Source organism: Cryptomeria japonica, chromosome 5 (genome assembly GCF_030272615.1).
Source record: "Cryptomeria japonica chromosome 5, Sugi_1.0, whole genome shotgun sequence".
Taxonomy (NCBI): Eukaryota; Viridiplantae; Streptophyta; class Pinopsida; order Cupressales; family Cupressaceae; genus Cryptomeria; species Cryptomeria japonica.
This window is the reverse complement of record NC_081409.1, coordinates 928,863,738-928,888,384: the sequence shown is the minus strand read 5'-3', so window position 1 is coordinate 928,888,384 and position 24,647 is coordinate 928,863,738. Positions and strand designations below refer to the sequence as shown.

Sequence of the window (24,647 nt, the reverse complement as noted above, 5' to 3'; positions counted from 1 at the left end):
TGCCGTAGGATTCTCTCTTCTCCCCTCGTCCGTGACGGGCTTGTGGCCTCATGGCTGTTTTGTCCTTGTGCCGCCATTTCCTTTGTGATCTCGACCCTTGCTTTCCGCACTCTCTCGATCTCCGTGCAAGGATTTGGGTATGCAGCCTTTTTGGCCTATGCCCTTGTGATTGCCAGCACTTTTGCCTTTGTAGGTTTGATGTTCAAAAGGTTTACTCCTGGCTTCGGGCAATTTGCATCCTCATGGTCGCCTGGCCCACACCATTGGCAGAGGTGCTAAGGGGTGACTTCCTTCATGCAATCCTGAGCGAAGTGGCCCCACTGATTGCAAGCCCTACATTGGATCATTGGTCGGCCCTTGGCGTCATACTGGACACGGCTACGAGTATTGTTATTGTTGTTGTTATTCCTTCCACCGCCGCGTCTATTGTCTCGGTAACCCCCAGATGATGCCGTTATGTTAGTTTGCTGGGCCGTACCCGCTGGTGCGGTTGTTGTGGCCTGCTCAGTGAACAACACTTGCGTATTTCGGGCCTTCATATTGTATGGGCACTCCTTGATGGAGTGTCCCATTACTTGGCAAATTTCGCAAAAGGCCTTCTTCGAGCATGTACCCTTCACATGTCCTTCCTCCTTGCAGTCCGTGCACCACACGTCTCCTTCAGTCCGGCTAGTAGAGCCCTTCATTGCTTTAAATTCCCTCATCATACGCTCCATGTCCCTCTACAGGGCCGTCACTTTCTTTTTTGACCCCTCCTTACCACTCTCATCAGAGGAAGAGTCATTTTCCTCGAAGGACTTTCCCTTTTTCTTGGACGTTTTGTATTCACTGTCTAAGTCCATAGCCCCATTGAATGCATCATCGTATGACAAAGGAGGGACTATCTTCATTTTCTTCTTCAAACTAGGTTTTAGGCCTTCTACGAACCACCTCTTCTTGAGTCCGTTAGCCGGCTGACTCTCCATTTTCCCAATTAGCTCCTTCAGGTGCCTTCCGTAGGCACAAACTGATTCCTTTTGTCCTTGTTTCGTACTGTATATCTCTACCACTATTTCATTATCATCCCGGAGTAGGCGGAACTCCTTCTCGAAGGCTTTCCGCAGCGTGTCCCATGTGGCCACTGCAGTTTTATCAATATCCGAGTACCAGTCGATGGCAACCCGTAATGTCGCTGGGAATTGTGTCATCCATTCGTCCTAGTCCGTGACACAATTGGCCGCCCATATGATTTCGCAGGTTCTGCAGTGCCTTACGAGATCCTCCTTCCCGTCGCCAGTGAATTTCGGCAGCTTCTGCCTATTGGCCATAGATGGGGGTCGTGTCCCCTGAGGTGGCTATGTCTATTGTGCACTCGCACCACTCCCTCCTGCGCCGGTGGTGTTTCCTGTTTGAGTGAATGGGGGTACGGTGTTTTGTACCCGCATGCTTGGTGTGATGGGTCCCAAGAGAGGTCCTGTCTGTCGTGTGCCTGTGCCTCCTCCCCACCTACGGTCGTACGGTGGCCCTCTCCTCTGTTCGCTTCCTTCGGTGGTCCTCCGTGCGCGGCGTAAGGGATAAGTTCATGAACTGATCCCGGGTCTCTTTGACCAGATTTCTTCGTAGCCTAGTTTCCTCCAAAAAACTCTTCGTGGCTTTTCACCCTATGGTGTTCTGGCGACGCATAGGAATCTCCTTCGGTTTCTGCACCCCCCGTGACACCTCCTTGGTTCCCTTCGGGCAACCCTTCGGCAAGTTGCCTTAGCCTTCGTCTACGTTCTACTTGTTGTTCCAGAATCAAGGCCCTCTATGCGGCCTCCCACTCCTCACTTTGTGCCTTCTTATTTCTATCCTTATTTAATAAGTTGGGCATTAATTCCCGTACATCTTCATAAATAGTAACCACATTAAAAAAAGAACACTTCTTTATTAATTCATCCCGTAGGATACAATTTATGTCAATAGTACGACACCATTATTATAGTATAGAATGTTCTTTATTCCTCTTGAAGGTTCAGGGTTCAATTTCCCCTTCACCTCTTGCCATCACAGTTCGCTTCCCAGGGACGATTGTTTTCTTTGTACTGTCGAAGGACCTATTGGCGTCGCTCCTCACGAGCAATCTCCTCCAGACGAGTTCGTTGAGCCAGTGATGCCTATGCAAGCAACCAGGGGAGGTGGTTCATCAACCAATTCGCTGCGGGGCTAACTTCCAGTGCGGTCCACACGGCACTTGTTGGGACATCAGCCTTCGTGGCCTCTGTAATGGACACCCTAGAATGCCCAAAAACTAAACCAACTGCTGATAGGAATTAAGTCAAACAGTTTGCATCCAACTCCTTATTTCTCCGTTTAATGTTTAAACCTCTTATGGCTTCGGAAATGAAATGTTTGTTTGTTTTTTAGTCTTTGCATAGATTTGAAACCATATAACATGAACTAGAAGGAAATTACAATAATGTGCAACATGAAGATTGAACTACTGCTGAAATGATATTATTTCCAGAATTATTAAAATCAAATACATAGCAGATTTTTTTAACTCACTAAATACTCCAGCATTTTTGACATAATATTCCAGCAATGACTTCCCATCTTGCTGCTACGGTAACATTGTGAATAGTGCCGCACTACAGTAGCGTGAATAGTGCTGTGCTACAGTAACGTGAATAGTGCTGCGCTACAGTATTAATTAGTCTTCAATCAGTCCAATATCATCATAAAATCATCCCTTCAGAATGGCATAAGCATTGGTCAAGAAGTGGAGAAGGTATGAGCAAAACACCAAATCTGCCTGTAGCTGGAGATGCACCCAATCTACTTGTTAATGAAGCTGATAGCAATGGATTCCAAAGGCCAAACCCCAAGGGAATGATGTCTAGAATGTCACAAGAGAGGATAGACGTCCTCTAATGCCAAGAACGGATCTACAACTCACACATCAATTTCTTCTCATATTCAACATGCTGAATGAAGCCACAAAAGCTTCCTTTTATTCTTTCTCCAAGGGTCGACCCAACTCACTTGAGCAATGTGGGATAAAAGATGTGCAATATAAAACATATTAAAATATTCACTTATGTCTCCCTTGGGTGCCCCTTTGATTTGCACACATCCCCATAAAATAAAAATTAAAGTAACACTTTAATATTTTACAATTAATTTAAATGTTACTTTAATAACACTTCAGGCATTAAAATATATTAGCAATCGGACTTTGAATAGCGCGAGTGATAGCTCGTTGGAAAGCTCTCGCCAAGGAGTATCGAATCCAATCACCAAAACTAGCCTCCGTTGTGTCTTGCTGACTTACTAAAAATAGTAAGTATGCCTGAAACTAAGTAAATCAACTCCGTTTTGGCCCAAACTGGAAATGACTAGGCCAAAACACTCCAAGATCCCCTTAAACCCTTCGTTAGCCCTCGGGACCATGTAGAGATAGGCTAACGCACATACACTTGGTCAACTGCTAAAGTGGGGACATTACAGCCTCTCTTTGGATGTAGGTCTTGATGGCCACCTGAAGCAGGATTGAGAATTCCCTCGTTGCAATGTCTTCTCCGTTGTAGAGCTCCACTTGCACATCGTCGGCCTCTGGGTTAATCTCACCAACGGGTAGGTCCATCGTGTCCGTACGCCATCCGCTCCTTCCTTTCCCGAGTATGTCTAGGCAATGGTGCCAGATGTTTGCCACATACGAGTAAACGATTAAATGCAAAAGGTAAATGCACGGAACATAATGAGAATATATTAAAGAACCAATGCCTGTATTAATTCAACAATCCATGTAGATCAAGTGCTAATAACATCACACCTAGATACCACTATCATGATGCTACTTCGAAGGAAAGGTATGCAATATATAATACTTGAAGGGGTGCGACCAACCGTCGCGTCCAACTGCCCTTCGGGAAGACTAACTAATTGCTGTAACCCATAATTACCGACGACAACATAACATAATACAACAACATAACATAATGATTGTTCCCGACAACAGGTTATACCGAGAGGGGGTGAGGGAGTTTATGTGTAAACCCTTGCAGGAGAAAACCACAACAAAAATATTGCTTGTATTAATTTACTTGCAATATTAAGTTACTTATTATAATTTTTGTAGGCACCAACCTCTCATTCACTTAATGAGCACTAACTCACTATAGGCACCAGCCCCTCTTTCAAATTGTCTTCACAAATTTTCTATAACTCTCTTCTTCAATCTGCAATAATTCCTTCCTCAAATCCGCTATAAACTGTTCATAAACATGCCAAGAATATGATCACAATCTCCTCATGTAAATCTGCTATAAACTCCTTGTACTCTTCTCATTAATAGCTCTTCACAAATCTGGTGTATATGCTTGGTTGTCTTTTCATTCAAAACACATACTCCATCTCTCAAACAATCTTGATTTGATCCCTTTACTTGTGCCTTCATAAAATGATGCATTCGTTAGGATACAAGATAACTTTCTACAAAGACATGTCTCATAATAATTGCAGCTTTTGGATGAAACCATTTCTTTAACAAATTTCACCTCTTTGGATAGAATATTTTCTTTTCTAAAGAAAACTAAATATACTTCTTACAAATCGCACCCATTTGTTTAAGCATTAAAACTTTTCCTTCAAACAAATCACACCCCTTTGTTTAAGCATAAATACTTTTCCTTCAAACAAATCGCACCCCTTGAAGAGGTTATTAATTTCCTTTAATGAATCGCTGCTTATTAGTTTTTGGCTGATCTAAACTGCTGCATTGTTTTGTCTAACTAATCACTCCTTTAATCGCTGTATTTAACAAAGATTAGTTTTAGTGGCAACTAAATAAACCACACCTTTTGTCTTAGTAAACGAATGCAAATTATAGACTGCAGATAATTAAACAAATTTATGAACCAAATTGCACCATATGCATCAGTTTCTTGTTATCATAAACTCTTGGTAATCGCTGCACAATGCAGTCAGCTTATGCACTGGTTTCTTGTCTTTGTCAGCAAACTTGTAATCGGCCTTGGTAATCCGATTGCTGTGTTATTACTGTGTTCGTATTACTGTCATCTGCTGCTTGTTATGTTGTTCTAAACTATCCATAATTTTACTCCTTGAAAATGTAATTACTTTAATGCTCCCAATGATACTTGACATCATGACAAATCAATGATAATTTGGCCAACACCATAGAGCCCTCAAATATAAATTTTCCCAAATAAGAGACAGATACAAATATTTTTATTTTTGAAACAAAACCTTACAAATTTATTTATTACTGCATATCTGTCTTCGAAGGAAGACTTCACAAATTTGGCACAGCTGTGAACTATGTCAAAAATCCACTCTCAGGAAGACTCAGATTTTCATCCAACTTGTTGACATGGCTAAAATCATATTGCTACAACTCTATCCGGCCAACGCAAAATAGAATGTTCTCGCTGAGTATCCTATCCTCTCTTGTATAAGGGATCCCTAATGCTGTTTTTAACTGATCAACGGGGATGACCTCAAGGTTCCAATTGTCAGTTCATGACTGCGGGATAACTCAGTGGTTGATGTGTTTTGCTGGGAGCACAAGGGGACTTGTAATGTCCCCTTCTCACTGATGTTCTTTCAGAGGTCCATTAGCCTATTCCTGAGACCCGTAGGCTAGGTGGCATGAGTAATCAGGGTCTAGCATCGATGAAACGAGGACTTACTATTTTTAGTAAGTCAGGGGATGACCGTTCTGGTGCCATTGTCCGACCGAACACTCCTTGCTTTGCCTCTGGACGCGATGATCATATTTTTCTGAGCATTAATTCTTGACTTACTATTTAAAAATTTTTAGTAAGTGGCTGGGTGGCACATTTCTATTTTTGGCAGTAGTCAGGGGTTTGAATTCTGTAGCAGTTTGTGGTCGTCTGGGTTCAGTTTCATCTTGGAGGTGATAATAATCAGTGCGGGAGATATTTGCAACATAATTAAATATTATTTCCTTTCCTAAGGTTAATTTTTAATTAATCTATTTATTGGCTGCTGGTTTATTAAATTTGGGATTAATGCTTGTTTAATCCTAAGTTTGGGCGAAATTCAATTATTTTATGGGATGTGAAATGTTTTTTTAAAAAGGGATATTATTTCACTTTACATCGCCATTTTGTGCCTAAGTGTCCAACGTGGGTCCTCCCCTCTCTTGGGCGTGACTTTTGACTTAGGGAGTTGGGCGCTACTCTTGGGTCCACATGAAAGTGGAATGAAATTCAAATGCAAGCGTGGAATTTGGAGGGATGTCATTTGGATTTGAAGAATGAAGTTATAAATATGAGGCTTGGGTTCCCATTTGCACCATCTTGAAAATCTGTAAGGTTATGCTGCCGGATTGGCGACAGAACTTGAGGCTTCGGAGTGCGTCTCCCTAGTGCTACCCAGTTTCGTACTTGAAATACAGTACCTAGCTGTGCCTTGTATTCTCCTATCGCTTTCAGAGCTTTGCCATAGACATCTTGGTGTTGCAACGATTCTGGACTTGTTGGTTTTGCCTGTGGCTGAAACACATTTTTGCTCACATCTCTTTGCTGGAGCGTCTGATAGTTATGGGTATTATTCCTATCTTCCTTCCCAGCACTGGCAAATAAGTTTGTAAGTTTTTAGCACATTTGTTTGAGTATTGATTTAATTATGCAAAATCGAAATTCCTAGTCTAGGCGTGGGTTTTTTGGGTTGCATTGGGATGCGTGCAAAATAAAGAGGGTTGTTTGGGGTGTGGCTGTGATTGGTTGTCATTGTATTGGATGTATGGTGGGATTGGGCTTGATTTGAGTCAATTCGGGTAAAAATTGAGTGAGTTATGAGTATTTTCATGTTTTCATGGGCTGCTGGAACTGTACCTTCAGCCTGCAGAGCAGTGTAACAGAAAATTACAGTATTGTGTAGAAATGTGCAGTTAATCTTCTCATCTCATCTCCATATTGTAAGGATTGTTTCAGTACTACTGAGCATCCCATTCTATCTGCTTATTTTGTAATTCCCACTACATAAGTGGAAGAGGCTGGCTTGCCGCCTTCTCAGTTTTGTAATTCAGTTTTCTTTGATAAATAGTCCTCCCGCTGAAATATGCGGTAGAGTGATGTTTTAATGTAATGTCCTCCTGCTGAATAAGTGGTCGAGTGATAAAGTTCAATGTTTTGGTCCTCCCGCTGAAATATGTGGTAGAGTGATTGTTAATGTAATGTCCTCCCGTTGAAATACGCGGTAGAGTGATTGAACTTCTATTTCTTGTAATCTTTCCCTTGGTCGGTTTACCGCCAAGAAGTTTATTTTCTATCCTGCTGGATAAGCAGAAGGGGATGGCTTGCTGCCCATGCAGTTGTAATGTTCAGTTTGTTTATTGATGCTGATGATCCCCGGAACACCGTATGCTCTCACCCTCCCAGTCTGGGCTCTCGGTGAACAAAAGGTGTAAGGGTTCCCTTTAGTTGTTTTGCTTATTACTCTAACCTTAACGGGTAATTGTTGTGGATGAATTGCTATTGGCCTGAAAAAACAAAAAAAAAATTAGTGGGATATTACAGGACTTACGTTTGCGACAAGCTGGTCTGCATCTAATGATGCTTCGATTCTCAAGCTGGGAAAATAAACATCAAAAGAGAAGGGTTTAGGAGACTTAAGGACAGCGATAAGAATGACTAGTGTAGCAGGTAGACAGATTTCCATAAACAGATTCTTGTTTCGCCAGAGACACCCTCACAACTAGACAAGAACAGTGCAATCTCCAAGGGATGAAGGATTTTCAGACTAGAGACACTCATTTAGGCACCCAATTTTGGTGCAGCCTAAGACGAACACCTGCAATTGAACTAAACACAGTTTGGGTTCAAACTAACCATGCACGGTGACCTACTATCAACAGGCCCCCAATGGTATGAACCTAAAATGCATCAAATACCCTCCACATTTTTCCATTGAAATTAATGAACTCTAATTCTAACTAGCTGAAAGAAACCATGCAAACAGAATAAAACCAAGATGATAAACACCAAATCAATGTCCATATATTGATTTCCGCTGCTATTACAACAATTTTTGCAGCATTTTGTGCTACTCCTAATCTGAAAACTGTTGAAACCTATCTAACTTTTAATTCCTAGAAATCTAATTATCTAAAAAAATCTTCTAACTATCTAACTAGAATCTAACTTTCTACAAAAACTCAAACCATCTAACCCTTAACAAGAGAAAGGCCTTTGCCTTTTATAGATTTTACAATTTGAATCAAGGGTCAGGATTGACTGCATCTAACAGTTCCGATCTACCTTCTAGAACTTGGCAGCTTTAACCCATGCCCATTCAATCCTCGGTTATCCCCCCAACCACATTTCCAACTACCTACAACTGTTTGGCATCAATTCGGATCAATCTGGTAGTTGGACATAACTGTCTTGTGTTCCTTTGTTTTAAAATATCTTGAACAGGGCCCACAGGCAGTTCTTTACTTTAAACAATTCAGTTTTGCAAACTGACTTTCTGGAATTAAATCCGACTGTGAGTTTTTGAGAATGCATACATTTGTTGCATTCTGTGTGCTCTTTGTCTTCGGTCTGGTTGGTGGACTTCAACTCTGATTCAGCAGTGGCGCGCGTCCTCGTGCTTCATCGCTTCGACCTTGCGCCTTGCAGCACGCTCCTCATTCTTGCTTCCTGGCTTCACTCACGATCGTGTCTCGAATTTGCGCTTCAGGTTGACGCTCTAGCTCATCCCGATGTCGATTCTGCCGTTGTGGGAAAATTAGTATTTGTTAGTATTTGTTGCTCTAGATCCTACAACAAAGGGCTCGAGTGACGGCATTGGAGGAGTTGGTCCAAGCAAAGGCAGAATTGGCACAGGAGGTGGCTACGTGAGCGGTAGTAGAGACTCGCCTTGCTTCAATTTTGGAGGAGTTGGACAAGAAACATAAGGTAGACATGGAGGTGGTGTTCTTGGTGAAGACTTCGAGGGAGCAGTACCTGTTACTCAAGAGGGACCTCTAGTATAGGACGTAGCAAGTTCGCCAGTTGCGGGAGCAGTTGGTTACATTAGTCCCATCGGCTCCTTCTTCATCAAGGACACCCTCTAGACCCCCAGCTCCTTGATTTCTTTCTAGTTGTTTCCCCATTTTGTTGTGTGTCATCCGGAGACGACTCTCTTTTTTCAGGGGGATGATGTTGTCGGGAAAATTAGTATTTGTTAGTAAATGTTTAGGGGTCGGTGGTGGGTTGATGACGGTTGCTGACGGTTGGCACCGACAGTCGGTCGACACCACGTCTATATATATCCGTGTACCCCAATCTCGGGATAGGATTATGCTGTTATGTTATACTGATGTTATTCTAAAGATATATTGTAATGTTGGCATTAATGAATATACAGTTTTGAGTTCTCTACATTTCATGCATATGTGTACTATTCTGTTTTGCTCGCATTCTGCGATGTTCTAAAACATACCCTACGGGGCAAAATATCTGCAAGCAATGAATTCCACTTTTAATTATCATTTTGAAAAATTAAATAAATTAATCTAACAATCATATTAAATTTTATCTTTAAATGCCCCTCTTTTCCAATATGAAGTTTGGTCCTTGCTCTTGATTCGCTCTCTTAGATGAAATTCGGGCCTTCTACGTGTTTTGAGCGATTTTGGCTTTCCATTTTAACACCACTTTTTACTTCTAAAATTCGCACCCTTGGATCAAAACGCGCGATTTAACCTTTTAATCACCTGAGTCTTAGAATTTCGGGTATACTGGAGGTTTTGAGAGATTTACCTTTTCAAGTTATAATGCTTTGTTTGGCAAATTCAGACTTTTTGGCAGATTTGAGATATTTTGTTTCAAATTTAAATGTCCTCCTTTCATCACTTCTAGAGAAATAGGTGAAATTCAAGATTTATTTTAAATAAAAATGTTTGCTCATTGCGAATTTCGGGCCGTAGAGGCCTTTTGCAAGATTTTAATTTCATGCCTTTTTCCTTTACTTCAACTATTTCGGGCAAAAATGGTCTTTTTGCGAGATTTTGCTTTAAAGTGCAAAGTGCCTTCTTTTGCAAAATTCGGGTGCTTGAGCCAAAATAAGCGATTTTTAGCTATGTTAAAAAAACCTCTTCTTGAATTTCAGACATTTCACCTAAAATGTGAAATGTCACTTTTGAAAACAAATTGTCTTCTTACTTGCTTATAAAATTCGGTCATTTTGTTTAAATGTGTGAGTTTATTCTAAGCGACCTCCTTTCATAAAATTTGACCCTTGGAATTAAAGTGAGAAATTTAGATTTTCACTTTACTTACAACCCAAAGCTTAACATTCTCATCGCCCAAAATGGGGGCCTGGGGGGTGGGGGGAAGATGTCGGGTTTTATTGAAGGCCTAGACGATTCTACCCTTCTCGCGCAACACAAATGGAGGACGAATTTTATTTTAACGCCTATTTGTCCTCATTTTCGAGCTGTCTACATGCTTTGTGTGAACTCTGTTGTTTTTTAAACGCCCTATCTGCTCTTGCAAATTCGGGTATTTGGCATGGAATGAGCGATTTTGTGAAATTAGGGCACTTTTGATGGTTTGGGCGATCTTCTTGATTCAAGTTAAACTTCGCTCATTCTAATCCTTTTGTGCAATTTTGAGAGATTTGCGATTTTTGGGGGTTTGAAAGAAAATGCGCGACACCAGGGTCTATTCTCCCTCTGCAAATTTCGTTTGTTGTTTTTTGCTCCTTTAACTCGCAATTGCAACTTTGTTTTTGTTTGCAAACTTGAGATTTTAATGAAATCGCGCAATTTTCTTTTCTTTGCTATTTTTGGCCATTTTGGATGAAATTTGCGATTTTGGTGTTTGCGTGATTTAGGGCTTTGCCAAAATTTGGCCATTTCACTATGAATGCGCGATTTTGGATGATATTGCAATTTAAACTTACTTCCTATTTCCGCCAAATGAGGGAAATTGCGCAATCTTACCTTTTCGGCTAAATGGGGGGTTCATTTTGTGCGATTCTTACTTTTTTATTTTTTTGCCTTATTAAGCCGATTTGCACGACTTTAGATTTGCTCCTTATTTTTGGCCTAAAAGAGGTTTTTGCGAACAATGGTGATTTTCGGCTTAGGAGCCGATTTCGTGAGATTTGGAGCTTCCTTTCCATTTATGACTTATAGGGTAAAATGGGTGAACTTCGGTCTTTTCAACGATTTGCGTGATTTGGTTATGAATGCCTCCCTCTGTTACCTCGGCATTCTGAGTCGAAATGTCTCTCTTTGCACTTTAGAAAACTCACAAAAATGTCGAGTTTCTCCAATTTCGGGATTATCCCCTCCTACACAGGGTTTTTGGTGATTGTAGGCGGTTTGAAGGAAGACAATCGAATCTTGAAGCACAAGTGACCCACATTCAACGCATTATTGGTCATGGAAGGCTTTGACTTGATTGAACTATTTTGATAGTTTCCTCTCTTTCTACCAAGGGCAAGCAAAATGGGGGTCCCTGTCAAAAAGGACGGAGATGTGTTGCAAAATGCACAACACAACTCTTGTTGATCAACTGAATGTTTCCGTCCTTAGCTTCTCATAAACTACCACACAAATTCATCAGATCAAATCCATAAGCATGCCTTACTAAAACCAACCAGCCTCCTTATAAAGAACTCCGGGAAACATCTAGAAGATTAGGTTAGTTTAATATTTTTCACAACTGGAGAAATTTATTTAATAAAGTGACTTGTTTTATTATTTTCAATTTATTTTTTAATTAAGTTAATTAATTAAAGTCATCCTTTTGAAATAAAAAATAAATTAGAAAACTTAATGAATTAATTAATTAAGTCACTTTATAAAAATTAGGGGACATTACATATAATATTGGATGACACGTAAGTTGAGTTTACATATCGTCAAAAAATTACAGTTTCTGAGCTGCAGAGATAAAGTTTTAAGATGGGCTAATTCAGCCAGAAAAAAAGAGACTTTCAAACAAATTTGATGCACGTATAGAGCACAATAAATGTGTGCTTATGCAGAACAAAAGATTAAAAAATGAAAAAAAAAGGGAAAGATAATTGAGAAAAAAGAGTGAGAATTGATTTGTGGAACATACCTGCAATTTGCTGTAGATATACCCAAGTGGTAACAAGAGGAGAAGGAATGCCCACTGTTCAACACAAAAATAGAATTAAGTGCATTACTTAAAGCTCTGTTTCGGTCCAGACAAGACAATCAACAGGTTGATAACTATCATGGAATTCATTTTGAATGTACATTAAATTCTCTGATGGAGAAAAATACCTGCACTAGACATAGAACAACAATAATGCCCAAAAGGCTGAAGAAATTTGCCAACAGAATATTAGAAATAAAAGGAAGAGAGTCATCAATTGTATACTGATCTGAGGAAAATCTGCACAAAACACTGGCACATAAATTAACCAAGAATTAGAGGTATAGTCGCTAGTACGTTAAAAAAATTGGCAGATGTCTGACCTGTTCAATATCCGCCCCCTAGGGTTGCGATCAAAAAATGATACTGGTGCATAAATTATTTTATTTAACAGAATGTTGTGTACATGGATAGCAGCACGTAGACCTCCAAAAGCAAATGAGAAAGCTCTGGCTAGGGTAAAGAAAGAATTGCAGGTAGCAATAGCCGTGAGCACACCCTATGAACAATAAATTGATCAATAGCAGGAAAAAAAGATTAAAAGAAATTAGACTAGAAAATACATATTATTAATGTGACCTTTAGTACTGAGAAAGGTTAGAAAATGGATAAATCTAAATTTTGGCAGTCTATTTCAAGCAAAATCCTTAATGATAAATCAAAAGATCTACACAGAAGAAAATTTGTCTGAATATTGCAAATGCTTGGGATAAACCAATAAATAAAACATAAATAATCATCAATACCAGTAAAAAGGAAATTGATTGTGGATCATGTGGATTTTTTAATGTGATATCTACCCAGTGTGACAGCCAAAAATCATTTCCGTTTCGAGACAGCTGCATAAGAAATGTGGCAATAAAGATAGTAATGACAATCAACCAGCTGGCAAATTCTGCATAGTTCCTGTTGCAAAGATTGGATTAGGAAATTGGGTGAAAGTTGGCAAGTTTATTATGGACTACAATAAAGACGTATTTTTGTCAATCAAGGTAATAAAACATTTCTAAAGACAAGAAATGGAAATCATGTCAAATATCATTTAAAATGAATGTAGTGGGATTTTGTTTTCAACAACAAAAGATTGCAAGTTCAGAAATGTTACACACCGGTACACATGGTATTCAACTCTTCCTTCTTTCCTTGCTTCCTCCTCAAAAATTTCTGTAGTGCCTTCCAAAGAACAAAGGTCTATATTTTCATTTCTTTCACACACAGGCTGGATTTCATCTTCTGAATTGTTTTGCAAAGTCTGGCCATTTGGATTTATAATGCTAACAGTTGCATTGCTTATTTCATGATGTGACTGAGGGATAAATGACGAATGAAATTCTGTGGAACAGCCAGCCCACTTTATAGTGCCTTTCTCCATGACTATGACCATATTCGCCATATGAATAGCCTGCAAAATGAAACGAGTATTCTAAACTTTCTAGTAATGAATTTGATGGGATGAAAATTATATCTCACTATATTAAGAACTGATGGATGTGGTTGTGAACTAGAAAATGATATCCGTGAGAGCCAATTTATTGCTATAAAATGCTAATAAGAAGCTAATTAAGTGCAAAAGCTACCTCATACCTGAAAGTAGTTGCAGTCGTGGCACATTGACAATACTAAAGTAATACTATAAAATTACACAAAATTTGAAATTCAAATGAAGTATATCAAAAGATGTAAAAAAGCAAAAAATAATTTTCTGGTTGTATTGAGGCACATTTCAAGCATTTTACCTAACACTCAAACATATGGATAATGCAAAAACATTTAGACATGAAATTCTTTGTTTATATGATCATGTTTTCCAGGTGAGTATACTAATTAAGAGACTAGGGACATATTTTACATAGAATACTCTTATATTATGTATTTTAATCCATTCAACTACCTAACAAATATGATTTGCAATCATGAAATCCTTCTAAAAATGGCTGCAATTTTTAGTTGTTTTCAGTCTAGTGACTGTATTTTGGCAACTAAAAACCCTAGATGCAACTACTGGTATTCCTTCATGCAATTTTCTTTGGATTCTTGACCTTTCAAGTTGTGACTTACAGACTTTCAGTCCTTAATTCCCTTGAAGATGCCTACAAACTCTACAACTCATGATTTTCCATGCAACTTTTTACACACTTCACTTTCCCTATTCCCAACCTTAAAAAAAAATCCATATTACCAATGTTGTACTTTGCTGATTGGGCTTTCTCAACATGACCTGGCTTTAAGACCAATGATGGACCAAAACAAAGAATGAGATTAAGTGAAAATGACATGCTTTCTTAGGTTGAGAACATCGCATTATAATATTGATCATAGTTAAGCTACTCGCCGAGTTTTTCAGCCCGGCGAGTAATAACGACCTTTACTCGCCGTACTAATCGCCGAGTTTTTGCCCAAACCTCGGCGAGTAATCGTCAAAAACTCGCCCGCTTGTGCCTAAAAAGGCGAAACGGCACAAAAGTGATTCATTTTGTGTTTTTTGATTGGGTTTTGGGCTGATAAGGGGGAAGGTTGACTAGGAGTGACTTGCAAGGTGATTTGGAGTTATTTTTTGAGTGATTCCAAGTGGATTTGAAGGGGATTTTCAAGAAAAATCAGATTCCCAAGTTAGTTTTTTTATTTTTTTCCTATGCTTTTTAAAAACATTTTGTTTATTTTTTGTTGAATTTAGATGAATTAGAAATCATTCCTAAGTAGTTTAAAATCTTTTTAACTTATTTGAACAAGATTTAACACTAGTTTTGACAAGTTTTATAGATTTTTTCACTATTTTTTTGAAGAATATCTAGTTTTCAAACCAAAATCAAACCCTAATAGTTTTTTTTTCTTTTTAAACTTTAAACGATGTCTAAATGTTTTTCAACTAATTTAGATAGTTTGTTAAATTGTTTAACTAAAATGTTAACTATTTTTTTCACTTTGTATGTGTAGGTTAACTAAGGCTTAAGCATTAAATATGGCAAGTCATGATTGGCCACTAGAACCATGCCCATCCGGTTATATAGGCACCCATCCTAAAGGTGCTAGAGATAGGGCTTGGAGGTATGCATATGAGGGACCCGAACCTGGGGAAGTTATTTGCATAAAGTGTGAAAGAGTACTTCATGGAGGCATCAACCGCTTCAAATACCACCTTGCTGGTTGTTGTGACCTTTTTCACACATCGCCCCATTGCAAATGGGGACCCTCTCTTTTTCATGCCTTCTAGGGTTTTTGTTAGTATCCTATGACATTTCGCTCCAATTTTACCAAGCCTTGCTCAGTTTCGTACATTTCAGGTCTTAAGATTGGAAGTTAGTTTTTGCAAACCTAGTGATTCTAGAGTCAAGACACCTTCAAAGCGCTTAGAGAGGCCAAAGGACAAAGATTGCAATTGATCTAGATGAATTTAGACAACTTTCTATTTTTAGAAAGTTTGCTTTTTTGTTTTTTCCTATTTTTTAGGAAGTTTTGTTTTTGGCATTTCTGGCCCAATCCCTGGTATGGCTATTTTTAGAAAGTTTTCTTTCTATTTTTAGAAAGTCTTCTTTTTGCTTTTTCAGAACGGGTACTTAGGGTTGCACTGCTGCACTGCTGCCACTGACCTGCCTCGACCGGGATCCAAAAATTCCAAGTTTTGACCCAAAAAGTCAAATCTCTACATTTTAGGGGGTGTGATGCCTCAGATAATCCACCTAGGCATGGATTTCAAATTTCAAGTTAATCCGGTTAAATTTGATTAAGCTGTGAAATTTTGAAATTTTTCTAGGAATTCTTCGAAGTTTGGCTAACAAAGGTTTTTAAAGTATGGTTGCAGGTTCAAATGATGTCATGATGCGGGAGGCCATGAAGAGAAGACCCTCCAAAGTCCGCCATGTGTGTGTAGGGTGCATGGGGAGATGCCACCAAAGTCCGCCACGTGGGAACCTAGTAAAACTCCGCCCTACCCTAGCATCCTTGGTGGCCAACACTCCAAAGTCCGCCCAAGGGGTGCAATCAAAAGGCTGCCCATGTGGGAGCACCTTCAAAACTCTGCCATTGTCTTGGAGAAGCCTTGGGAATGGTCCTCAAACTCTGCCATAGCCATGTGGAGACCCATCAAAAGTCCGCCCAAGGTCTTCAAGTGGTGGGAGCCTTGTCTAAACTCCACCATAGAGGTCTCAAAACTCCACCATATGTAAGTTAGGTTGGGAGGCCCACAGGGTAAGGTCTCAAACTCCGCCATAGATAACATCAAACTCCGCCTAGGCTATATGGAAGACCTCCAAAAGTTCGCCCAAGCATGCGAAGTGGTGGGAGCCTTGCTTAAAGTCCGCCCTAGGGGATGTTGCTTGAAGTCTGCCCTAGGAGGTGTCTCTAAACTCCGCCATGCCTTGGAGAGGGAACACAAAAACTCCGCCCTCCTTGGTGACCTTCAAACCTCCGCCCATGGAGAGACCCACCAAAACTCCGCCATGCCTTAGTAGCCCTTGGTGTCCTTAGAAGTCCGCCCTACCCTAGGAAAATGATGGAGAGGTCTAGAAGTCCGCCAATAATGGAGATATCATCAAGGTCCGCCCAAGGGAGAGTCCCCAAAAGTCCGCCCATGTTGGAAACCCATTAGAACCCCGCTCAAGGTCTTCAAATGTTGATGGAGTAAGGTCTCAGAAGTCCGCCATAGGGGTATAGCCTAAAGTCCGCCCTAGGGGATGTGTCCTTAAAAGTCCGCCCTATGCCTAGTCTAAATTGCGCAATGTGTAAGTTAGGTTGGGAGGCCCATGAGGTAAGACCTTCAAACTCTGCCTTGAAGAGCAAGCACCAAAGTCCGCCCAAGGTGCAAAGGGTAGTGTTGAAGATGCCATCAAAACTCCGCCCTAAACCTTCAAAGGTGGTAAAAGATGTCTTAAAACTCCGCCATGCAAAGGGAAGAGCATCAAAGAAGACCTTCAGAAGTCCGCCTAGGCCATGTAGAGGCCTTCTCAAAACTCCGCCATACCTTGGAGAAGTAAGGAAAGTCCGCCAAAATTCGAAGAAGATGAAGACAAGCCTCCAAAAGTCCACCTACACATGAAAAGTCAAACGAAATCAACATGATGTCACAAAACTCCTCCAAGATTTCGAACTAAAAGACCAAAATAGAAATTTTTTTAAAAAGGGAGAATATTGGAAGATTGGTAAGGATTTCGAGCCTAAGACCAAAATGGAAAGTTTTCAAATGGAATGTTTGAGGATTAGTGGATATTTTCGAACCTGAATCCAAAATAAAAAGTTTTCAAAAGAGAATATTGGAAGATTAGTAAATACTTCAACTTATAAACCAAATTGGAAACTTTGGAAGATATTTTCTTCAAACTTGGAAACATGACAACACTTTCCAAAAAAGAGTGAAGATGAAATTAGAAGTATGAGTTGGAAGATTTTAAAGGTTTCCAATTGAAGAGTTGATTTTATTTTACAAATACTTCATTACAAACTTCATTTCTACACCAACAAGTTCGAAGTTACTAAGGAGGGCTTAGTAAATTACTTCAGTTCGAAGATCATCTGGAGAAAGTTTTTGACATTGCTGGAGGTTGGATAACCTTTTTGACCAAAGTTTCGCAGATTTTTGGAGAAAGACAACCAGTACGAGGAAGGATTATTTAACCTTTACTGAATTTTTTGAGTGTTCTTGAGAGAATTTCCAGCCCTACTTCTACCCATTCGAAGGTGAAACCGAATTCATGATGCAGATTTATGGATTTTTTCTGAATATTTTCCAGAATTTGAAAAATGATTTTTCGAAATTTTGGGAAAGAAAATCATTTTTTGGCTAAGTATGATTTTTTTGGAAAGTTTTAACCAAAGTTCCCAGACTCGGACTCGGCTCGGACTCGGCAAGGCCGACTCGACTCGTGACTCGGCTATGACTCGGCGACGACTCGGCTATGACTCGGCAAAATAAAAAACCCTTGAAATTTAGAGATTTTTAACGATTTAAAACTTGTTTCATGCACCCATTATTGAATAAAGCTTAAAGACACTATAACATCATCAAATAGAAGCTGATTTGATCACATACATAAACATACATCCATCACATGCGTAGAAATGTAAATTGTAGCTGAAGGAAATAGAAAACATAGATATATAGAGTTATAAATGTTGTCAAATGTATATAAAATCCATGACATCAAATGTTCCCAAACATATATATAACTGTAAACAAAAACAAGTCTATGGCTCAGGCTCTAGCTAATCCTGAGCCTCAGAGTAGTCTGTCTGCCTCCTACAAATGCGTCTAAGGTAGGTCCTGGATGACTGAGAAGCCATAGTCTCCGCCTGTGAGGTGCCTGTGCCGGATCGTGCTCTATCCTCCTCCTCTGCCATAGCCACAGCCTCAGCCTCTCTGTCTGCCTGGTCAACCCACTCATGGTCCTCCTCAGTGAAGACGGGATCGGTAGACTCAGTGATCCACTCAGACTCTGGATCGATCTCCGCTAAAGTGATCGGAGAGGAGTCAGTGTCCAAAATCTGTCTGGTCCTGAGACGGAGGTTGTAATGAACAAAAACAAGATCATTCTACCTCTCCACAGACAATCTATTACGCCTCTTCGAATGGATGTGCTCGAACATTGACCAATTGCGCTCACATCCAGAAGCACTGCATGGCTGGCTCAAAATACGGATGGCAATTTTTTGAAGGTTTGGGGTTGAGGGCCCAAACATTTGCCACCATCTATCTGAAATAACGAAAAAGAAAAAAAAATCAAACTCATTTCCAACTTTAAGGCTAGATTATAAAATCAAAAATTAAAATGCATAAGCCATAAACTTAAGAATCTTAAGTTTACATATATTTCTACCTGGCTGCAATTGTGTTCGAGCCTCTATGCACATGCTGCTTGAGAAGATTGCCCCTTCTCGATTATTATATTTATCCAGCTGGAGCGTTGTTCTTGAGGCTGTGCCATCAGTACACAACTTTTGAACCACTGTATACAGGCCACTAAGAACCTCCTCATCTGCCTTGAAGTCATCACGGAATCGAAATGCCGGATTGAGGTAATAGGCTGCTGCATGGATGGGCCTGTGAAGCTGGTTCTGCCATCTCCTATCAATAATCTCCCAAATGGGGCCATACTTATCCTCATCTCCTGCATATATGGACCTAATGGCCTCCTTGGCCCTATCCATACCCTCATATATATAGCCCATAGAGGGTTTCTCCCCATCAACAACTTGTAGGAGAACTACGAGGGGCTCAGTGACCTACACATAATGTTAAACAAAAACAATTAAGTCACAAATTAAATTAAAAAAAAAGAAAAATTGCAAAGTTAAATTGTTAATAAATTAAAATTAAATTACTAAATAGTAGATACTAGATAGTAGATACTAAATGTTAAATTGTAATAAATTTACCTGCACGGTTTCTCCACAGGGGGTCCAAAAACCTGACTCATCAAAAATGCAATTTACCACATCTATCCCTGCAGTGGTTGTAGCATAGGATGAGGAAGTCCACTCCTCACCAACAAACATATGCCTCAAAGCCGCCTTTGATTTTATCAAGGATTTCAGTGTGAGGAAGTTTGAGGCAAACCTCGTGATGCCTGGACGAGCCAACTCCTTTTGCCCCGTGTATTGCCTCATAATGCTAAGGACCAATGCATGATTGTAGATAAACTTGCTGATATATTTGGCCCTTTCAACTATTGATTTCACCCATTCAAGCTTACCAATATCCTCCAACATGAGGTCAAGGCAATGGGCCGCACAAGGAGACCAAAAAATTTTCGGGTGCCTCTCCATCAAAAGTTTACCTGCAGCAATTTTAAGTTAATTAGAAATTTTGATGTGTTAAGAAAATTTTAAATAATCATAGATGCCTCTCCATCAAGACTTGAAAAGTTCAAAATTTACCTGCAGCAACATAACTTGCTGCATTATCTGTCACCACCTGCACCACATTTTCTTCCCCCACCTCTTGTATGACTTCCTCAATAGCCTCACATAAGTATGTGGCATTTTTCACATGTGAGGAAGCATCAATAGATTTCAAGAACATGGTAGATCCTGAAAATAGAGTTTCAAACTTTCAACAAATCAAAATTTAATTTATTCAATGCATTTAGGGAAGTACAAATTAGAATGAATCATAATCAATCACCTCCGCAGGAAACAAGAAAATTTAGGAGTGTTCTATTCCTCCTATCCGTCCAACCATCTGTCATGATGGTGCAACCCTTTTCTCTCCAAGACTGTCGGTGGTCCTCTAGCTCAACTTTCATATCCTCAACCATTTGTAACAAGAGGGGGCCACTTAACTCAGCATCGGTAGGGGCTTTAAACCCCGCACCACAAATGGTTATGGAATCTACCATGCCTTGCCAATAAGGAGACCTGTCACAAATAGATTATGATTAGACAAAGTAAAATTCAACTTCAAACTATAAATTTACTTTTAAACTTAAAGCAATCAAATCAAAAAGAATTACCTGGCTGCAATAAATGGAATGTTGCAAAAGTACCAAAACTTGCAAATTTGTTTTCTTGCAGCATCATGAACCTCCTTGTTCCAACCCATACCCTCAAGCGAGGGTTGTGCCCCAGGAGTACTACGCGGCACAAAATAACTATCCAACCTGGATTTCCGAACTCTAGGGCCAAAGGTAATAGTGCCACCAGGAGGAGTAGAAGTAGAAGCACTAGCACTAGCAAAAGCACTAGGGTGAAAGGGAGGCATGGAAGAACCCTCTCCAACACAGCCTACGGATGTGGATGCGGATGCAGATGCGGATGTGGGTGCATGGGAGCCAATAGCACTTAACTCTTCCAATTGCCTCTTCTTAGTTAACTTTTCTTGTTCATGTGTTTCTAATTGGACATAACAGAAACGTTTTGCCTCAGGAGTTTGTAATTTGCATACCTCAATATCATGGCCAGGTATGCCGGCAATATGGTATTTAAATCTATTGATGCCACCAAAATTAATTTCTTTACAAAAAAAACATTTTGTTTGATTTTTTTGTCTGCCAATAAAGTCTTCAGTATATTTCCAAGCCTCATCCTTTTTAGGCATTGTGAAAAATGAATGTTTTTTAAACGTGAAAGCTGCTGCAATAAGAAAATTTAATAAAGTTATAAACTAATAGAAAAAATCAGGAAACCCTACTTTAAAAAAAAATAAAATTGTAAATACATGTTTACAATTTTTTTCTAAAAAAATGTAGGGTTTGCACTTTGCCATTATTCTACTTCTCTCATTGTAATTAAGCTAAAAAAATAAAAACATTCAAGATTTGGAAAGTTAACTGTTAAACTAAAAAAAAATTAACAAACAAATGAAAAAAATCCATTAACATACTTAAAAAAACAAGCAAAATCTACCTTACCTCTTTCAAATGAGTTGAGAAGTCTTGCTTTGGACTCCTTGATGCTCTCAATGCAAGCCTATGGCCTCCCCAATGTGATTTGTGGTCTCCTTGATGCTCTTCTTCCTTGCTGATTGCAAACCTATGGCCTCTTGTTTTCCTTCCTCTCTCTCACTTTTCCTCTCTTCTTCTCACAAATAACAATTAAAAGACCTTTTAGGGTTATACCAAAGAGAATGGAAAAAAAAAACAAATGAAAAAGCTCTTTTTTTTTTGTTTTTTTAAGTTCGAATTATGCCTATCGCGCGGCCGAGTCCTGGACCTCGGACTCGGCGAGTTTTGGCAAAACTCGCCGAGTCCGAGCGGCGAGTCGGCAAAACTCGCCGAGGTTGGCTCGACTCGCCAACTCGGCGAACTCGCCTGACTCGCGGCGAGTTTGGGGACTCTGAATTAAGCTAAAAAAACACACTTGGTGGTAACCACAACCAGCCTTAAGATAGAGGGCTTTTGAGGTGAAAATTCAATTTTTATGGCTAAGTATGAGAATAAAAATTAAAATTTTCCAACACTTAGACATTTCACAGCCCCGTTATTTTTTTCGAAATTTTGCAAAATATTTTCTAACTTAAAAATTTCATTTTTCGTCTGCAGGTCCTAGACACTATGAAGTTCCAGGTGGACAAAGATGCCCCTCCCGAGTCAAGGATGACCTAAAATGGAAGAATATTGCCGACACCAACCTCGGACACATCAATCTGAGGGAGTTTAAGAAACGCATGTTTGGTCTGGACAACCTTGTGCCTACCACTACTGCATGAAAGATGATGAGGAATGGTATTGTACATGCTGCAGGTTTTCTCCCCACCACGCAGTGCACTGAGTTAGTAGTTGAGTGTGCACGGCACTACAACCCCGACAGCAAGGACATTGTCGCACCAGATGGAAGAGTGTTGGCAAACGTTAGTGAGAAGGCCATCAGGGAGGCTTTCAGAATCCCGGAGTATCACAACACAGTATATGTAACTAAGGACGAGGCTGATGGCATGTATCAGAACCACTTGGAGGAGTACGATGCCATCATTAATCATTCCTGGCTGGACAAGCCACGAAAGGGAGCCTCCAAACTTCAAAGGAAGAGCCTAGTAAGGGCATACTTCAAAGAGGACATCAGGGATATGATCATGCTGTTGAACAGAATAATCGGAAACCCCCAGGGTGCTCCACTCAAACCCTGGATGTATTATTTCATTAACGAAATAATAAATGGAGTAAAAATGATAAATTGGGCTCGGATGATAAGCGACAACCTAGATACCCAGCTGAGGAACCTGGAAGTAAATAAAACCTTCTTCATGAGTTCATACCTATTCTACTCTTTAGCAAGGACTTACAAATACAGGGGCCTCACCTGCAAAGGGGAAGTAGGGACCAAAGAAACCAATTTCTAGTCTATGACTGCTATCCTCAGCTTCACATGGAGGAGAAATTTTATTTCAAGAGAGTGAATGATACCTTTCTCATGTACATCACTTGGACGCTTCAGGGTGGACTGCACCAGAGACTCTCTCGAGAATCCATGGACTTCATCAGTAGGTTTGGATACTGGTATATTCAGTACTCGAAGTTCACTTATATCAGGAATCAAGGATTCATAGGATCTCCTTACAAACTCCCCGCCTACCCTACCAATCGAGTGGTGTTGCTCGAGGTTGTAAGGCAATTAGAAGGGTATATGGCAATTCAGAGAGATAAACAGAAGAAGGCAGGTATCTCTTCTCTCACAATCGGGAATGGGCTGGAGACATGTCCATCATCACAGGCTGTTGCAACGACTGAGAAGGAATTGGCTTGGTATCCCTTCTACCAATACAAGGCAAGAAAGAACTTCAACCCGTTCCACAACATAAGAAGGGTCGAAGGGATGGCCTTTGAACATAGAATAGATCTGGAAGATTATTGGGCTAACGCAGCCAATAACTTCGAGATCAGGAAAAGATTCTGGTCAAGGATTCCTTTAAGCATGGTAAGGGCGACAAAAGTATTCAAAGTTTCCGACCAGGTGAAGGACAGCCTTGAGCTTCAACAACCAGGTTTCGATAAGATGAAGGATGAACCATTGGCCTTGATAGATTGGACAGAAGGGGAGAAGTCAGATCTAGTGGACCTCATGAGGACGGTGGTTGAGTATTCCAAATGGTGGAACTCAAAAAGGACGAAACCATTGAAGGCTAAAGGGGTCACCTTGACCTATGATTTGATGGGAGTAGATGACTCCCTACCTTCCAACCCGTGTGCCTTTGCAAGCAACGCTCGGAATTCGGAAAGTGTCGGATCCCGAAAGAGGAAAGAACTAGTTGGAAACCCGGGGAAGGCCGTTGGGAAGAAGATCGTAGGAGAAAGACGAGAGTCTAGTGGAGGTTAGTCCATTCTAAGTGCCGCATCCGCCGTACCTGATCAGAATGTCGTCGAAGAGCAGGAGATTGAGGTGTATATGGCTGATGAGGGAGCAAGAGTGCCTTCTCTTTCAGTCGAAGAAGTAGTGGAAACATTTGTCCAAAATCCAAGCAGAAGGCACGATGCAGCTATAGAAGTTGAAACGCCTAATCCACCATTAGTCTTTTTGGATGGTATAAATACTGAACCAGAAAAGGCAGATGACGGGTTTGATTAGAATGCCATTGAGCAATCGACCGTCCCTGATTGGATAAGAGAGAAGATAAGGGCAAAGGTCCCCAAGGCAGCCCATTCTGAAGAAATCACTGCAACCTTTCTGGAAAAGGTGAATGAGCCAGTCGTGATCAAACCACCCAAGCCGGCTAGGAAGTTTTCGTTGATCCAGAAAGACAATGCAGGCTTTAGGACAGTCCAGATAGCGTTGCCCAAGGAAGGGAAAACTAGAGGCAATGTTGCGCCTGATGATTACAAGATCACTACCATAGAACTAGGTAAGCCTACCCAGGATCAAGAGGTCCAGTACTTCGATGATTCTTGTAACGCCCTCAAGGCTAGTTTAGCCCAAGAAAAAGAACAGAGGAAGAAGGTTGAAGAAGAAAACCAGCAGTGGAGGACATATGTTCTTCACCTTACCAGGCCACTCAACCGCGAGATCCCCATCACCCCTCCACAGCCTCTTCAACAGGAATCAATGAAGGAATATGAGGACATGAAGGGTACATTCGTGCAGGCCAAGGAATGGATTTCAGAT

At 40.3% G+C, this 24,647-nt stretch overlaps 2 protein-coding genes across 6 annotated transcripts in view; both read right to left on the bottom strand.

Annotated features, from left to right (window-relative positions):
- LOC131037392 (ABC transporter C family member 13) overlaps positions 1–24,647 on the bottom strand; it is a 361,462-nt gene that overhangs the window by 86,476 nt on the left and 250,339 nt on the right. For all 4 annotated transcript variants that reach the window (XM_057969521.2, XM_059221854.1, XM_059221855.1 and 1 more), the window contains 5 exons: positions 13,235–13,527; positions 12,872–13,031; positions 12,449–12,624; positions 12,254–12,365; positions 12,066–12,119 (listed from right to left, as the gene is read on the bottom strand). In XM_057969521.2, coding sequence (XP_057825504.2) covers positions 12,066–12,119; positions 12,254–12,365; positions 12,449–12,624; positions 12,872–13,031; positions 13,235–13,527 — 795 coding nt within the window. The remainder of the gene's footprint in view (positions 1–12,065; positions 12,120–12,253; positions 12,366–12,448; positions 12,625–12,871; positions 13,032–13,234; positions 13,528–24,647) is intronic.
- Positions 18,191–21,712, bottom strand: LOC131065844 (uncharacterized). 2 transcript variants are annotated; one of them, XM_059221857.1, is made up of 7 exons: positions 21,464–21,712; positions 20,567–21,185; positions 20,239–20,471; positions 19,992–20,144; positions 19,491–19,891; positions 18,932–19,337; positions 18,191–18,808 (listed from the first exon to the last, which is right to left on the bottom strand). In XM_059221857.1, the coding sequence occupies exons 2-7, from the start codon at positions 21,148–21,150 to the stop codon at positions 18,648–18,650; spliced, it is 1,938 nt and encodes a 645-aa protein (XP_059077840.1). In that variant the 5' UTR covers positions 21,151–21,185; positions 21,464–21,712; the 3' UTR covers positions 18,191–18,647. The 2 variants fall into 2 exon arrangements, with proteins under 2 accessions (XP_059077840.1, XP_059077841.1); XM_059221858.1 differs by having other exon boundaries at positions 20,567–21,182.